Genomic DNA, 18,051 nt, shown 5'->3' on the forward strand with positions numbered 1-18,051 from the left:
GTATTTTCATGTGTGCTAGAAGGAATAGTAACTTTCAAATACTTTAGCTGATGGATATTTTCATTTTAAGGTGAGTAAAAAAATTAAAAATCTAAATATACTAAGAGAAAAATATTAAGTAAATAATAGTACAGGTGGTATTCTATCAGGGCAGAAGTCATAAATGTTGTAAATGCAACAGAAATTTAGGCAACACTGGACTAGATTATTTGTGATTTCCTGCATAGTTTCTAGAAGTTAATTCTACCTATATAGTACCTAGTGTTATTTCTTAGCATAATAATCACCATTTATTGTTTATGTGGCTTTAAGTTCTTTACATTTAATCCTCAGAACAGTATTATGATGTAGCTATTATTTACTCTCTTAGTTTTACCAAAAAATCAGAGGCCAGGTTATACCTGCCCAAGTTAGTAGGTAGCAGATCAGGTTTGGAACCAAGCTCATCTGACCCCAGAGCTAGTCTTCAGTAGGAGCCTGCGGGCTGGGACAGGGCTTTCAGTGTTACCTGCAAGGCCTGTATGGACCACGGGGGTTGCCGGGGACATTCACATTCAGTGGGGCCTTGGTGGTCACAGGATGACTCAGGGCAGGGGAAGGAGCAGTGCCTGACTTGCCAAGACCTCCAGTAGTAAGCCCCTCTCGCCAACCAGTGTCATGTGGTGCAGAGGGTGCTGGCTGGGCCCAGATGTTCTGAAGCCTTGTCCTGGGCCTTTCACTACCGGCTGGTGAGGGAACTTGTCCACTAACTGGACAGTTGTATCAGGATTGGAGACATTTTTCCAAACAGTCCTGGGCCCCACCCCAGGAAGTTCTGATTTTGTATATCTGAGGCAGGGCTCAGGGAGTCTTATTTTAGCTGTTTTGCTAGATCTGGGGGTCATGGTGTTTGATGACTTTTAGAGTCCCTTCCAGCTCTCAAATTCTGTGAACCTCAGCTTGGAAGGGCCTGAAGACCCTTACGCACTTTCCCTGACTCAACCCTCGACTGGATAAGTGATACAGAAAATAACAGTAAAAAAGATACTTTATTGTTAAAAAAAAAAAGACCAAAAAAAATAATGACCGAAACCATGCGCTCGTCATTCACACTCACAGTCGCACACATAGCTGCAAACCACTCAACACAGACACGCTCTCACCCGCAGTCTCCCTTCCGCTGCAAGCAGCAACCCTGTGGGTGAGAGTCTCTGTGCTCTTCCTTTAACTCCAGAAACAACACATGAAAAAGCAATGGACCAGAGAGAGGGAGGGGCGGAGGGCGGGGAGGGCGGGGAGTAGCAAGGCTGCCAGAATTCCCTGGTCACTGCCACTCCTGGCTACATACACTCTGCACATCTGTACACATGTATTATGCACGGGTGCCCACATGTGCAGGTGTGTGCCCACATTGACTGTCCATGCATAGGGTTGAGTCACTGCAGGTAACACTTGGATTGGCAGGCATCTGAGATGGAGGGGTAGGCGAGGGCATGGTGTCCAGTCGGGACACTCTGCTGTTTGCCTCCCTGCCTCCACCCTGCCCTGAATGTATGTTCTGAGTTCCTTGTGTCCGTGGAAGAAAAATCCCTTTGGGGCAACTCATCCAGACAACAAGGTTGAAAAGTGCCTAAAATTTTTTTAAGTGATGAATTATGTCCTTCTTGCCTTTGGCCCAAAGTGCTTGAGAAACTTGGGATGGAGAGCCCAGAGTTCCATGAGGTCTGAATTCTTTCTCCAAGAGGGTCCAAGGCTGCCCAAATCCGTCCCAGGCTGGTAGAAAGTCATGTGACTTAAGAGGCGGAGCAAATTGGTTGGTTGCAGTCTGGATTAGAGGAGTGCAACCTCCAGGAGACTAAGGCCAATGCTTCTCGGGGTCCCTTGTCATGCTCATTCACCATCTCATCCCCGGTGCCCAGCACAGTGCCCGACACGGGGCAGGTGCTGCCATGGACATACGAAGGAGGCAGGTGGCTTTTGGTAACTGCTCGCCTGCTGCTCACCTCAGCCTCCAGGAGGACACCCTGTGGGCCTCCTGGGACAGTGGCCCTGGGCCCTGGCCTCTATAGTGGGAGTAGCGGTAGCCCGTGAGGCATGAATGGACCTGCCCCTGCCTCAGAACAGAGCTGTGGGCGGTGTAAGAATGCGCCCCGACAGAGCTGAGCCAGTGGTTCCCGCCCCGCCTCCCTGGCGCTGAGAGACAGGCGGCCTCTGGCCCATCTCGGGAGTCAGTTTTCCTGGTTTCCAGGGTAACTGCTCTGTGCATCTCCTCTGCGCTGGGGCCCTAGTGCTGTTTTTGGAGCTCGCCCCTCAGCTTCCCTCCATCCTTAGGGACTAGTTGGGGGTCTGGAAGAGCACATTTCAAAGTATGGCGGCCTGGAATGGGAATGGGGCTACCCTCCCAATGTCCCAGCCACGCTCTGCTCACTCTCTGTAAGACAGGAAGAAGGTGCCAAGTCCTTGGCCTCCCGCCTGCCTTCCTCTGAGGACAGCTAGAACATGACCTCCTCACAGCTCCCATAATCACTCTCTATCATGTCAGAACCCTCATAGTTGGGGGGCGCCGGGGGCTGGCCCCGGCCTGTGGGGAGCCCACCCCCCACCTCGCAGTCGGCATAAGAGGGCCCGGCCCGGCTGAGGCGCATGCTCACCCCCTTGTAGCCCCCCTCTGCCAGGCAGGGCCCTCCCCCGCCCTGCCGGCACTGTGAGTGGTAGTAGCTGATAGCTGTGTACTCGTTGAGACAGGGGGCCAGCAGGCGCTCCTGGGGACTGGGAGGCCGTGGGAGCATCAGATCTTCCAGATTCTGGTTGCTGTAACGGGGTGGGAGGGGTGCCCGCTTGTTTTCTAGCTCCAGTGGGAAGGGGAAACCCCCATAGAGGCCAGTGGGTTCTGGCATCACAGCCGGGTTCTGGTGGCGGTGAGGTGAGGGCGGCAGAGGAGCTGGGGTCACTTCAGAGTGGGGGTACTCCCAGCGTTCCTTCCTGGAGTAAGTAGGCGGCCAGACAGTGGCTCCACCTGGGTACACTGAAAGAGAACAACAAGATAGGGTGAGCTCTGAATTTCCCACGTGAAGGTTCCAGCAGGCCTGATAGCTACCACATATAATGGTATGTAGTGGAGATGACCCAAGGAGTCGGTGGCTATGTGGCCCATCTTTGTGTGTTGTCTCTGGCAGCTTAGGTTGATATCTAGAACCCAGTGGGGCCAAGTTTAAGGCTGGAAGCTTAACCCAAAGCCAGCCCATCTTGCAAATCTGTGCCACTGATCGAAGGGTCAGTGAACAAGGGAAGAATAAGATGGCTCCATGCAGCCCACCCCAAGTGCTGGAGACAGCAGCTCCCTCCCAAGACTTACTGGTTTCGTCTCCTTAATTGAAGGAAACAGACACACAGTTCAGAGTAAGTGTGATGGCATATGTCACTGAGGGCCCTGCTACAACTGACTGAATAGCTGGGTGAGTTAGAATAGGTCACTGCATCTTTATGGGCCCTAGTTACCCTATCGGCAATAAGTTAGTGAAAATACCTGTTGTAACTATTGGTGACTAAGCCAGAAAATACGAAGTGCTTACATATTCACCTCCTTCTGAGCCAAAGATAAGAGAGGGTGAAGGTCCCTCCTCTCAACCAGCCAGGTCTAGCCTAAGGTCGCTACATCTCCAGATTGGGCAACCAGAAGGTCACCTACTGCTTCTCTTTCCCTTTCTAGAAAAGCACTGATGTGCAGAAGCCCCCTTTTCAGCCCAGGGATCCTACCCATTCTGTAGGCTTCTGCCATGGGCATTGAGCCTATGGAGTGCCTTGGGATTCAGAGAAGTGGGTTATGGTGCAGTAAACCTGGCTTCTGTTCCAGTCCACTAGTGCACTGTGACCTTAAACACACCCCTTCACATCCCATTCCAAGGGACTGGACTGAATGGTGGCCGAAATGCCTTGTGCCTCAATTAGTGCTTAGGTCTACCACCCCATTCCATCAGCCCCAAGGCTAAGGGCCTCTGGCTATACTGACCCATCTCCTCGCCTGACCAGGTCCTCTTAATGATGGACTCATTGTCAGAGCGGGAAGAGACCATGGCCGATGGGAGTCTGGGAGGCACACTGCAGACCACTGGCTGCTGCTTAGAGCTGGGTCCAAAAGTGACGAGTTCATTTGGACCTGAGGTCTTGCTGGGCTCCAGTTGGTTCAGGTTGTTGCAGGAGTTGGTGCTCAGGGGGTTGAGCTCCATGGCAGGCATGGCTTGGGTGTCAACACCAATGCTCCTGGCTAGGAGGTCTGGGTCCTCCATGGCCACGGGCTTGTGAGACTTGCAGCGGCGGCAGTAGAAGAGAAGCCCAACAGTGCTGACTGTAGCGAACAGCAGGACCACTATGATGATCAGAATCTCCTGCGGCCCCCAGTCCTCCCGTGTGATCTCAGGGGTGACCAGGCAGTGTCCTTCTAAGCAGCCCCTTGCCTCCATTTCACACCTGCAGAGACAGAGAAGTAGGTAGGGGGTCGAGTCACTGTTACCCTTTCCATGTCCCCTCTTACAAAGATCATGGGATGGAGGCCCCTGCACTCAAGCCTACCCTTTCCAATTTTCCACCAAAGCAAAAAAGGTAATTGTGAAACAATCAACATATCAACTTCAGAACTTTCAGTCCTCTCCCAGTAACATATAGGACTCAGCTACTCCCTCAATTATGACCTTTTGGATCTGGACTCAGAGCACATCCATTATTTCCACCCATAAGGTCATTGCATGTAGTTTCTACCAGTGAGATCAGATTTCCAACTATAGACGGCGATGGAGACGCTAACATACCTCGCTGTCCTCTCGCAATGATGTCAGGGTTCCAGATACAAGTGAGCACTCTCCCAGCAATGGCCATCGGGCATCACCAGCAGGTCACAGGGACCCAGCACGGCTCTGCACAGACCTTACATTGGGCAGCTGTCTCAGAGAGAGCACCTGAAACTGTATGACCTCTCAGGTCACCTTCAGCTTAGTGTTCTGTGGTATTAGGCTCCTATAGAGACTTCTGTGGCTGGCTTTATCTACTTTTGAAAGGGTATTGGGAAAGGCTCCCTCCATTCCACTTGAGTCCAAAACAACTCCCAGTGCCTGACATTTCACAGCCCATGTTTGTCCTTTGGGGTTTAATGTTGTCCTCCCCAAGTTCCTCTTTTAAAAGAGAAACGCCACATGTTAGAAGGAGTGTTCTTCCAACATGTCTGCCGAATGGAGAACATTGTGCACTGCAGAGCAGTAAGTGAAGTGGGCTGGAATGTCCGTTGCCAGGAAAGAGGACTTGGGTCATACACACACGGGGGGATCTTGGGTAAGCCCTGGGTTATCCCATTCGTAAAATGAGTGGGCGGACTACCTCACCGGCTCTCTTATGCACAAGTTGACAGCAGAGGGCTCCCTTGGGAGTTTGCAAAAAAAAAATAGAATCCTAGGCCTCATTCCTTGGAGACTTCAGTTTAGTTGGTCCAGGATGTGTGTTTTGTACCAGTCCCCCCGATGAGTTTTTTTTTGGGGGGTTTATGTTTTGTTTTGTTTGTTCTTTTTAGATTTTTATATATTCATTTTTAGGGAGAGAGGGAAGGAGGGAGGAGTAGGAAGCGTCAACTCCCATATGTGCCTTGATCAGACAAGACCAGGGTTTCAAACCAGTGACCTCAGGGTTCCAGGTTGATGCTTTATCCACTGCACCACCACAGGTCTCCCTGATGAATTTTTAAAGGCTCGTAATCGCTTCTTGGCCTTTTGGCTAAGATCAAGTGTAGTATCTATTCTTATCAGTTTAATAAAGGCTCGTAAGTTGGGGAGCCGTCAAACAAGTTAACTGCCAAAGCCTCTTGACCGCTAGGATTCTTAGATGTTTTGCCTTTTCTTGCAACCCCTCCAGCCATCCACACCAAGTCAGCATAGTATGAGCTTGCAGTGAGGTCCGAGACCTACAGCAATGCTTGTACCAAGTGGTCATTATGCCCAGGTCACTTTCTGGGAAGTCATGGTCAAGAGGAAAAGACTAAGAACTTTAGCTATTTTCAGATTTTATCAAAGATCGGAACCGCCTGAGGAGCTGGTTAGAAATGCAGATTCCTGGGCCCCAGCCTGGTGAATCTGATTCCACAGGTTCAGAATAGGGTTTGGGACATGTCTTATGAACAAGCACCTCCCTCTCCCAGAGTATTCTGATGCAGATGATCAGATGGAGAAGCCTTGACCCATGGACCAATGCCACGAAGCCCAGTCCTGGAACACTCTGCCCCTTGCCTCCCATTGGCCATTCTAGAGTTCAGAATGCAGAGCTCATTCCCTAATGGTGCCAGGCCCAGGGGAGGAGCCAATGGCCTGTGGCCTCTCCCATGCTTACCTGTCGCCTGTGTGAGGGTGAGGGCAGTTACAGGAGATGACTCCTTCTGGGGAGGAGATGCAAGTTCCATCTTCCAGGCACGTTGTCAAAGTACAGTTCTCCCTTCTTTGTTCACAGTGCTTCCCAGAGAACTGTGGGGGACACTTGCAGACATAGCCTGGGAGGAGGAGGAGGGAGGTGAGAGAGGAGTGCATTTGCCCAGCAGTCAGGCATCCCAGGACGGAGGGGAGACCTCACAGCATGTGCACAGATATGTATGCTCGCATTTATTTATTGATGTGGGGCATCGGTGCCCTGTTGGACAGGAAGACTTGATCCTGGCCTTCAAACAACTCACAGCTCTGCAGAGAACAGGCTTCTAAAGAAGAATGCCTCTCCTCCTCATTTACCCCGACAACACTTATCCTAAGTAAGACTCTTCATGGATGGGCTTATCTGATCCCCATGGCAACTCCGAGACTGGGTACTGCTGTCTGCCTTGTTGGGGGGACAGGTACAAGTTGATGGCAGGTGAAGAAAGGAGGCACAGAGAATGTATAACATTTGCTAGGAAGTGGCAAGACTGGGAGTCACACCATGGCAGTTATTTATAATATCAGTATATTAGTAAGTATCATAAAACTTGGTTTAATTGAAGGGAAGCATTGGGGGAGGTTTCCTGGAGCAGGCTCTAATTCGGGTGAGACCTGAAGGCTGAGTAAAACTTAGCCAGGCAAAAAAGACAGCGAGGCAAAGAGGCAAGTGTCTCAGGCAGAGAAGAACACGTGTAAGGGCTTAGAGGAGAGGGTGTGGCCAGTCCCAGGAGTGAGCGCCATGCTGAGGTGGGAGAGTCTGCTGAGAAAGTGGGCGGTGGGAGCTGTGGGTGCTGAGAAAGTGGGCGGTGGGAGCTGTGGGCGTGGAGATGGAAGGGGCCAGGAGCCATGTGCAGGAAAAAGGAATTGGGACTCTTATCTGAACAGGAGGGTTAGACACCGCACCAGTCCAAGCAGAAAAGAGACGTGCTTAGATCTGCATTGTATAGAGATCATTCTTTTTATATAAAGTGCCCCTCTGCCCCACAGATGCAGGTGGAGGGAGGGACGCAGGAGAAGGGAGGTGGCTGGTGAAGTGGAAAAGGTGAGAGATGCCTGGGGCTTGAGTCAGAGTGACAGCAGTGGGGACAGAGAGTAGTGATGACACTAACATGTGTGTGACAAACACAACCTCCTACACCCGAGATCCCCATTCACACCCTTCCCCCAGCCCCCCAAAACAAATAGAGAGAAAGTTCTTACTGAGCCAGAAGGAAGGCTCTTTGCTTCCCCTAGTGTCGACCTAGCAGATCGCATCTGGTTACTCACCAGGCAGTAGGGAAAAGAGGGATATTTGGAATCAGGAGGCAGAGTGTTTCAATGCGATCTGCACCTAGAACATGCCTCTCTCGCCTTACTGCCACGTGACCATGGGGGAGCTGCTTTGCCTTTCTGGGCTTCCCTTACATAGCCCAGCAGTTCCTGAGCTGTGAAACAGAGCTGTCATTGGCTCTTCCCTCCTTCCCCCTTTGCCTCCTTTCCTGCGTCCCTCTTTCCCTCCCTTCCTCCCTCCCTCCCTCCCTCCCTCTCTCTCTTCTTCCCTCATGGGGCTGTGGTGAAAGAATAGCTTTGTAAACTCTATGGTGATATATGATTGCTAGTCCAACATGTCAGGGTCCTTGCAGAGCCTCCTGGGATAAGCCTTGGTGTCACGCACCAGGACTCACCTGTGCTTGTGCTCACGTGGGCCTGTGAGCACTTCCCACCATTGAGACACGGGTTCTGGCTGCAGTCTTTGCTGTGGAAGCAGCACTGGGTGAGGGCCTGCCTCTCCGGCAAGCCTGCCGCCTTCTTGCCATCGGCCAGCAGCTCCAGTGCCTCTCCATTGATCATGACCGCGTCTAGGCAGCCTTCGAAGCCCTGGGAGACATTTGGGGGAGAATGAGAGAGGACCAGGCCGCCTAGAAAGAGGTCTCTTTCGGGCCTCAGACCCTGGCAGTTCTCTGGCAGCACAAGGGAGCCGTTGCCTGAGCTATCCACCAACAGGCGAATGGAAGTGTCAGTCTCCTTCACCAGGACAGAGTGCCACTCTTGGTCATTCACGTGGAGCCAGGAGGAAAGAACTCCATAGAAACCACCCGGGCAGTGGTATTCCAGCTGGAGCACTCCATCCACCAGCTGCAAAGAAAACCCAGATGGCCGTCAGTGAAGTACAGAGTCCTTCTAAAAAGCCCTGCTAACAGACTGCCAGGGCAAAGAATGTTGGTTGTGTTTGCATGGGTGGGAGGGGTAGTGCTTGGTGATTTTCAAGACTGTTGTAGACATTGTGTTTGTCAAGCATAAAAGCCTTCAAAGTGCTCTTCTGTCTGTGGTTTTATTTGGCCCTCACTGCACTCCACGGGATGGCCTGGGCAGGGATGACAGCTCCATTTCACGGAGGAGGAAACTGAGGCCCAGTGATGCCTTGCTGTCTTTCAGATTCTTCTTCACAGGCCTCTGTAGTGTTCTACACTTCTGAACAGGATTGGCCTTCAAAGACACCAAAACCTCCCTCTTACTCCCACTCCCTTACTGAACAGTTCAGCAGTTCTTGACATGGTTTTCCAACATCTATTCAGGGAACCTACAAGGGGAAACTATTTTCATAATCATCCTAAGATGTTATTTGCCTTTTCTACTCTCATTGTCTCACAAATATTCAGTGGAGATTTCTGACATGTGCTATCACAGTGGATGAAGGAAGAAGCAGATAAAATTTTGGAAAATGTAATTATTTTTCATAAAAATATGGTTTTTATGTGAACATGTAAATGGCTTTGTTATTTTTAAATGAATTAACAAATAAACATGTTTAACACTTGTCAGTTTTAATTTCTAAACCTGAAAATGTTGATAGCTATATATAACCCATATAAACAAAACTTTCTTAGGCTCATCAATCATTTATTTCTAACAGGATAAAAAGTCCTGAAATCAAAGTCTGAGAACCACTGGGTTAAAACATTTTAGTTCCCCGCACTCTAAGAAGCGGGACTACTCATGGTCTAATCTTTTCCTGGGCACTGTGGGTTAGGCAGAGCTTCCTCTGGGTGAAATCTGAAGATACAACCCAGTGTGGGTTCGTAGGATTAGCCATTTGTATATCACCTTCCTGGTTTTTGCCCTGATTCATTAATACCTATACCGTTATTTACTTAAAAAGGAAACTTACCATAATACAGTAAATGGAAAAATAGCATGACAAAAATAAGTACAACTCAAAACATTGTCCTTAAATCACTCCTTTGACCTTACCCAGGACCACAAGTCCATCCATCCCTCCCACCATCTCTGTCTCTCGCCTCCTCAGTAATGCCCTCACACCTCTCCTTATCCAGCTTAAATTCCATGGCCAAATTTCTAGCCCTCTCTTACTTGGTAGAACTCACTTGGCAAACCTACAAATCTGATAAAACTCGACTCTCCCCCTATTCTGTGTGAGCACCATGGCTGGAGAGAAACTCAGCCTCACTTATTGGTCTCCCTTTAATTTCATGCCCATGAGTCTCAAATGAATCCTTCATGTTGCTCAACAATCACACTCCCTTCCTTATTTTACTCTCCCAGATGACTGTTTCACAAGTTCTCTCTCCCCAGACTCCTAATGCCTCCCTCCCCACTCTCGCTCTCAGCAATCAGATGGGGACTTGCAGGAACTCTCATGGTCACATCTGTCCATGTTAATGAGAGCCAGTCAGTCTCTCCACTCATTTATTAGAGCCTATCCCCCTTACTTCCTCAAGGAAAAGATTCCACTGACTCTCTTTCCTCCATCTGTATTCATTCTCTGCCGGATCATTTTCATTGTTACTCAGACATTATTGTTTTAGTGTTGTTTTTGTTTTTATTTATCTTTTTAGTTTTTTAGATTTTATTTATTGATGAGAGATGAGAGAGAGAAAGAGGGGCGAAGAAACAGGACACATCAATTCATAATAGTTGTTTCCTTCATGTGCCTTGACTAGGCAGGCCCAGGGTTTTGAACCGGTGACCTCAGTGTTGCAGGTCAATGCTTTATCCACTGCGCCACCACAGGTCAGGCTAGTATTATTTTTAAAAAGCTAACTTGAACCTATTTCTGTTACCAAATATCACTTTTTTTTTGGTCTGCTTCCTTTCGCACCAAAATCTCACGCCCACACACCACCACACCAAAACCACTGGTGTCAGGGTATTCAGCGACCTCTGTGTTGCCAAATCCAGCGATTAATACCACTTCCCGTCTTAGCTGGCCTGTCAGCAGCATATCGCCCAGCTGATCACTCACTCCTTCCTTCTTGATGCATGTCTTCATTTGGCTTCCTGGATACAACACTTTCTTGGTTTTCCTCCACCATCACTGGTTGCTCCTTTTCCGTCTCCTTTGTTGGACCCTCCTCTTCCCCCAACATCTCAATGTTAGAGTGTCTCCAGAATGAAGGCTTGATCTACTCTCTTTTTCCTCTGCCCTCTGTGGTGGTCTTCACTGCCAGCCCAGACCTTTCTCACAAACACTAGACGTGTCTATCCAGCTCCACAAGGAGGTCTAATCGGCATTTCACACTCACATGTCCAAAACTGAGCTCCAGCTCCTCCCCCCAGACCTGCTTGACCCAAATTCTTCCTTGGGTCTGTGGACAGCAACTCCATCCCTTCTAGTTGCTCAGGCCAAAATCTTGCTCCTTGATTTCTCTCCCAGCCCTCATTCAGTTTTTCAGGAAATCCTGTTGGCTTTACCTTCAAATTCTGTCCAGGATCTGACCTCTTCTCTCAGTTCCCTGTCATTACCCTGATCTAAACCACCATCATCTCTCATCTGAATTACTGCTTTTTGGCTGGTCTCTCTGCTTCTATTCTTCTTTTTCTAAGGTCTATTCTTACCACAGTGGCCATGAGGACCCTTTTTGTACATGTTAATTCTCTGCTCAAAGCCTTCTGATGCTCTGCATTTTGTTCAGAATAAAAGCCAAAGTCCTTAACTGGCCTATGAGACCCTTATAGATCTGCCCCCACTTCATTACATCTCTGACCTCAAGTCTTACTACTACTGTCCCCTTACTCACTTCAATCAAGCCACACAGACCTCTGCACCTCTGGGGTGTTCCTTGAGCATGCTAAGGAATCTCCTGCCAAACACTGTTCCCTGCATCTAGAATGCTGTTCTCCCGGATGTCTAAGCTAACTCTCTCACCCCCTGTAAATTATTGTTCAGTTATCACACCAATGAAGCCTTCCCTGACCATGTTATTTAAAATTGCAACTCTGAAGTCCTGCTTTCCCTTAACCTTTTTCTCCCCTCTTTTAACTCAAAGCATTTATCACATTCAGACAAACTCTATACTTTTCTGACTTAGTTTGGTTCGTGTCAGTCTTCCCTGTAGGATGAAAGCTCTAAGAGGAGTTTTCGTCTTATTCCCTGATGAGACCCAGACACCTAGAACAGTACCTGTCATGCTCAATAAATATTTACTGAATGAATTAAATTCTCTTGAGCCAAAGTCTGTTTCTCTTTGTCAGAGTGGGAGACTGACACGTGTGCTAGAGGTGTTAAAATCAGGAAGGTGAACTGAGACTTTCTAGATGGCCTAATCAGGGGAACTGAAAGACTGAGAGAAAGGAAATTTGTTTTCTTCCATGTGACCTAATGCTGGCTTTGTCGTGATGAATGGCCAGTGGTAGCCAGTCTCCCTTCCTGGGAGACCCTGTTTCTACTATTCTGCAAAAGTGAGAAAAGCACCACGGCTAGTGGCCCCACCCATCTCTCTATCCTCAAAGACTCTCTTACTCTATAGAGCAGCCGGACCTTGGTTGTTATACTGAGTCATATATTCTAAGGTGGGGTGGTTTTGGCCATTAAGACTGGAAGCTCTCATTTCCTGATCCAGTAGTCAGACCCAACATCCCTGAAAACCATGCAGGGATTTCTTTGCGGAAATTGGCCTTCTTGACCATGCCCACGCTGCCCCCACCCAGCCTGGCACACACACATGGAATCTCTCGGGCTGGCAGTGCCTTACCTTCAGGGAGATACAGACCGTCCCATTGCTGAACAGGAGAATGGCCTGTGACTGGAGTGTTTTCAGATGGAAACGGATGTGCCAGTTCTGAGCCTCTGGGAGACTGTACCGCCCAAAGCTCTGCCCACTGAACCTGGCGGCAGTCCCTGTGAAAGCAACCAGACATGTCACCGCCATGGGAAATGGTCCCCATTGTGCCCTGGAACTGACTGTCTCATTCAACCCAGGGTGGCAGACAGAGTCATTGCTCATTTTATAAATGAAGAAATGGAGGCTGGGGGGTTACTTGTCCCAGGTTACACAGCTAGACAGGGCCATCATCCTGTACTTCCTCGTTTGACCCCAGGGACCCTTGCCTTGGGTCCTAGTCTGGGTCAGAAACTATGAGCTCAACCATTAAGAAAGCAAGAACCAAGCCAGAGATATAATCAATCTAATGTGTGGAGATCAAGAATTTTTATCCTACATAGTTTTTATGTTCTTTCTGCCATCACTTGGGGAAGAAGGAAGTAGAATTGGAGAGGGTTTTGCATATATGTGTGATTTCCGAACACCACAGGTTTTTTTGTTTTTTGGGTTTTTTTCACCACTATATCTCTATCACTGGGAGTGTAAGCACTTGGGTAAGCAGTCCCAAATGAAATACTGCCGAGAGGCCAAGGGACACTGTGACAAAGGAAATGACAGATCATGTGACCAGAACTTCTATAAAGTCCTGCATACTCCAACCCTTGCAGAATTGCTAAACACAGTTGCCTAAGGGCGTCTGAGACTTCAACACTTGAGTTTCTCATGCTTATTTGACTATGAGACCCTCTTATGTGGACTCCCTATTCATAGCCTTTGGAAATAGCATTCTGCGGAACCCCCTTTGGAAAATGCTGTATTATACTCAGCACTGCCCTTTTGAGATCTTAAAATATCCACCCTCCCCGGAAATGAGTTCAGATATTATGTCCCTGAGGATAAGCTTACAGTTGTCAGGGGGAAGGATTAGTGGTACAATCCTTAATGGAGGTACTGAACCAGGAAAAAGGAATTCTTGAAGAGGGAACAAGAAAGGTGGAGAAAGGAAGAACCAGAAAGCCCGAGGCACGTGGGATTATAAAATCCTAAAAGGCTGTCACATCATAGGTCTAATCCTCTCTGACGCTGGCGAGTCCATTGTAGTAGCTCGTTCTTGGATGGGATATCGGAGGTGATCTAGATCAGAAATTCCCAAAGCTGCTCAATCTCAGCATCAACTGGAGAGTCTTTTAAAATACAGAATGCGCCCTGGCCAGTTGGCTCAGCGGTAGAGCGTCGGCCTGGCATGCGGGGGACCCGGGTTCGATTCCTGGCCAGGGCACATAGGAGAAGCGCCCATTTGCTTCTCCACCCCCCCTTCCTCTCTGTCTCTCTCTTCCCCTCCCGCAGCCAGGGCGCTGGGGATGGCTCCTTGGCCTCTGCCCCAGGCGCTAGAGTGGCTCTGGTCGCGGCAGAGTGACGCCCCGGAGGGGCAGAGCATCGCCCCCTGGTGGGCAGAGCGGCGCCTCTGGTGCCGGGTGGATCCCGGTCGGGCGCATGCGGGAGTCTGTCTGACTGTCTCTCCCCATTTCCAGCTTCAGAAAAATACAAAAAAAAAATAATAATAATAAAATAAAATAAAATAAAATACAGAATGCCAGGCCCTACTCTCAGAGAGTGTGACTCAGTCGTGCTGGTGGCATCTGTATTTTAAAACTCTCCCCAGGATGGGTGTAGTGACTAGAAGAGAGGCCAAGGGAGGTTTCTGAGATGCTGGTCAGGTTCTGACCCTGGGTCTAGGTTCTGGTTAGATGGGTGTATTTGGTTTGTGAGTACTTGTTGAGTTGTATACTTATGATGCATAGATCTTTCTGTCTGCTATATTTCCCTAAAGGATAAAAAAATTTTAAAAGAACCCCAAAACTTCTTTCCAAGTGATTCTGGTTATCTGTGAGCCCTTGGACCCCCTGTTTCAGTATTGACCAAGGCGCTGGTTAAAAATGCCAATGCCAGGCCTCACCCAAGGCTTTCTAAATAAAAAACGCTGGAGGTGACGTCCAGGAGCAGGTCTTTTTAAAAACGCACTCCCTGGGTGATTTCACACAATTTTTAATTTTAGAACCTTTGTTGTCCAATGCCAGATGGTCAAGAGGGAAACTTCAGCCATTGCCGCTTTCCCTGCAACCCACTCTGAGGCAAGAGAGAGAAGAAGGGAGCTCTGCACCCCAAGAGTAGCTCACCCAGCCTAAATTCAGTGGGCCGCTGGAAAGTCTACAAATCTGAGAATTGCCCTAATGCAAGCCTGGTGGATGCACAGAGGGTACACCAGGCCAGGCAGGGGCAATGGTGAGCTGGGGGCAAAGTCATCCTCTTTTTGCCAATGCTCCTGTGCATTGGTTTTAATGCCAGGGGTGCTGGAGTGAATCCTGCCAGGAAACTGAGTTCCTGAAGAGCTGGGCAGAGCCCTCAGGCTTTCTGGCGGGATGCACAGGTATTTGAAGAACCAGCCCTTCACTGGAAGCTATACAGTTTCAGGCAAACAGATACAATATAGTCCCCAGACTTTAGTTTCAACTGCTGATGGAGCTATGACCCTGCTTCGTAGGGTTGTAGTGACAATGAGTAACAGCTGCATGTACACAGAGCCTGGCACATAGCAGAGTCTTATAGCAACAACTGCTACCCTGTGAATGACGGCCACCACTGATGGGATGCTTATTATGGGCCAGCCAGGGGTTAAGTGCTTTTGTATCCATTAAGTAATTTACTCCCCCAACCAATTCAAGGAGGCAGATGATAAGTTTTTCATTATTTTATGCATGAGAAACTAAAGCCCGGAGGATTTTTTTTTTTTTCAGAGACAGAGAGAGAGTCAGAGAGAGGGATAGATAGGGACAGACAGACAGGAACAGAGAGAGATGAGAAGCATCAATCATTAGTTTTTTGTTGCGACACCTTAGTTGTTCATTGATTGCTTTCTCATATGTGCCTTGACCGCGGGCCTTCAGCAGACTGAGCAACCCCTTGCTCCAGCCAGCGACCTTGGGTCCAAGCTGGTGAGCTTTGCTCAAACCAGATGAGCCCACGCTCAAGCTGGCAACCTCGGGGTCTCGAACCTGAGTCCTCCACATGCCAGTCTGGCGCTCTGTCCACTGCACCACTGCCTGGTCAGGCAGCCCAGAGGATTTTTAATAAACTCCCAAGGTCACCCAGCTAATAAAAGTGATAGAACTAGGGCTCAAACATGAGCCATCTCGTCTAAACCTTGAAGCTATAACCACCAGCTACAGTAATAACAGTGGCAATGCTAGGGACTGTAGTTTATTGGCCACTTTCTATATCAGGCACTTTTCTAAGCAAGCACTTGATATTTAATACTCATTTAATCCCTACAACAGCTCAAAGGCACAGAGAGGTTAAGTAATTTTCCTAAGGTCACATGTCTAGCAAGTGGCAGATCTGAGATTTGAACCAGGGCAGCTTAACCCAAGAGTCCATGCTCTTAACCATGATGCTAAACTGCCTCTTGAATTCTTACCATTATTTTCCAAATTCCAAAAGGTGGCCAGGGATAGGGTGCTATTCTGAGACTAGCTTTTGTGAGGCTACCCCTTGTGGTCCCGGCCTTTCTCCCTGTTAAAACTCCCCTCTAAGTGCCCACAGACCCTCCCTGGGGTCTCCATCCCTAGAGTCAGCTGGCTGAGCGCACAGTGGGGGCCCTGGGGAAGGCCTGTTCCTCACCATTGCAGGGGCATTTCCTCTCCAGGCGGTGCCGCGGGGTGAGGATGCTGAGTCTGGCTGTACTGTACGTGGGCCCGACCCTGGGGTCCAGGTGCACTGTCTCTTGGCAGATTTGGCCCTGGCAGCTGGGCCCCTGGCAGGGCACCACAGGCATGGCTGACCTCATCTGAATGCCCACTGAGTGCTCCATCTCCTTGGCCGAGCGAGCGATGAGAGTCGCCAGCTCCTGCAGCTTGTGGAAGGTTCGGGAATGCCCCTGGAAGACCAGAAGCACATCCACCCCAGCCGCGGCCTCCGCAGGCTGAAGGCTGGCCAGGTGGATGTTGGCTCGTTTGATGTCCAGCTTGTTGCCGAGGAACCTCTGCAGGTTCCTCCAGTGGTCGCTCACCAGCTCCTCCGGGGTGAGCTGCTGGAAGCCCATCCACATGGTCTGCTGCAGAGCCTGCCGCCCCACGTGCCACACGTGGGCGTGGACCCCGGCAGTGGCCGTGAATGTCCCGTCGCTGACTGTGACGTTGAAGGCGTAGCGGCCAGGAGGCAGTCCCCGGGCAGCGACGATCTTGCCATCCGACGCACCCACCGAGAAGAGCCTGCCCAGGCTCCCCTCCCCTGCCAGGCTGTAGGTCAGTGTGTCCTGCGGGTCTCGGTCTGTGGCATGGATTTTGCCCACCATGCCGCCCGGGAACTCCTCCTCCCCCATGGTGATGAAGATCTCCAGGGGGAGGGCGGAGGGCGGGTAGTAGCTCTGCTCGGCGACATGGACTCGGACGGATGTGGACGATGCAAGGGGAGGGCTGCCGCTGTCTGACACCTGTGGGCAAGAGAAGCGCTCGTCACTGTAGGACCGTGGCCCAGGCGAGGCTGGCCTCCTTGGGGAATCACGCCTCTCTCCTGGAGGGCAGGCTCAGCACATTGTCACATGTGAGAAGGGAAGTAACTCCAAAAGCACTGAAGGTTTTGTGGAGGGAGTTACATCCTGCAACACACTGTAAACTGAACTCCACCCCTCATTTGACATCTCTCTGAGCCTCTCCCTAAGTCTCCCTAAGTCTCTCCACCCACATCTTCCAGCCTCCTTCCTCTGGAACTTCAAAACTTGCCCAAAGTCACACAGTAGGTAAGGTCAGAGCTGAATCTGAACTACTATGTCCTTAGCCTGCTTGTTTGTTTATGTATGTATTTATTTTGCTGGTTTATATTGCCTCCTAGTGAATAGAAGTATAAAATGCAGGACAAATCAAAGAAATGGTGATGCTGCCAGTAGTTACTGAGAGATTGTCAGGACCAGGATACAGAGGTCAGGAAGCTGTTCTCTCTAGTCTCTCCCTAGATAATCACATCCACGCCCTTGGCTTTGAGCTTTCTCTACACTATCCCACACCTGTCCTCTGATCTACAGTCTCCCAGCCCCAACTACCTATTGTACACCTCTGCTTAGATCTCATGGACACCTGAAAAGTAGCATGTGCAGAACAGAGCCCTCATTCTACCCCTTAGGTGTGTACTTCTCCTCCCCTCCCCCCAGTCTGTCTGGTCTCATAAATGGCACAACTACCCAGGCTTCACTGGAGCCAGGGGCCTGGGACTCATCACCGACTCTTCTCTTTTCTCTCTCTCCCATATCCAGTCCATTACCAGCTTGTGTTTACTGCCTCGCAAAACTTGTCCCAAATCTATCCATTTCTTGCATCTTCACCATCATCTGGAGGTCTCAGCACAACTATCTCCAGTTTGGATGACTTCTCATTCCTATCCTCGACCACTCTTGCCCCTCCATTTGCTCCTCTAGAGCTTCAAAAAGGAGCCTCCTGAGACACAAGGGGCACTTCTCTGTCAGAGACCCTTCAACCACTTCTCACCGCACTTTGATTAGAATCTAAAAGTATTACCAACGCTTATAATTTGGACGGCTA

The 18,051-nt window shown here is 49.7% G+C and overlaps 1 protein-coding gene and 1 pseudogene across 3 annotated transcripts in view; one reads left to right on the forward strand and one right to left on the reverse strand.

Annotated features, from left to right (window-relative positions):
• Window positions 1-1,631: 1,631 nt before the first annotated feature.
• Window positions 1,632-18,051, reverse strand: part of FAT2 (FAT atypical cadherin 2) — a 75,862-nt gene continuing 59,442 nt past the window's right edge. For 2 of the 3 annotated variants that reach the window (XM_066388190.1, XM_066388189.1), the window contains 6 exons: window positions 16,139-16,949; window positions 12,392-12,537; window positions 8,084-8,534; window positions 6,346-6,502; window positions 3,989-4,446; window positions 1,632-3,004 (listed from right to left, as the gene is read on the reverse strand). In XM_066388190.1, coding sequence (XP_066244287.1) covers window positions 2,472-3,004; window positions 3,989-4,446; window positions 6,346-6,502; window positions 8,084-8,534; window positions 12,392-12,537; window positions 16,139-16,949 — 2,556 coding nt within the window. In that variant the 3' untranslated portion in view covers window positions 1,632-2,471. The remainder of the gene's footprint in view (window positions 3,005-3,988; window positions 4,447-6,345; window positions 6,503-8,083; window positions 8,535-12,391; window positions 12,538-16,138; window positions 16,950-18,051) is intronic. The other variant, XM_066388191.1, reaches the window with a different exon arrangement.
• On the forward strand, window positions 5,717-5,825 carry LOC136377707 (U2 spliceosomal RNA; annotated as a pseudogene).

Source organism: Saccopteryx leptura, chromosome 6 (assembly GCF_036850995.1).
Source record: "Saccopteryx leptura isolate mSacLep1 chromosome 6, mSacLep1_pri_phased_curated, whole genome shotgun sequence".
NCBI classification, from domain to species: domain Eukaryota; kingdom Metazoa; phylum Chordata; class Mammalia; order Chiroptera; family Emballonuridae; genus Saccopteryx; species Saccopteryx leptura.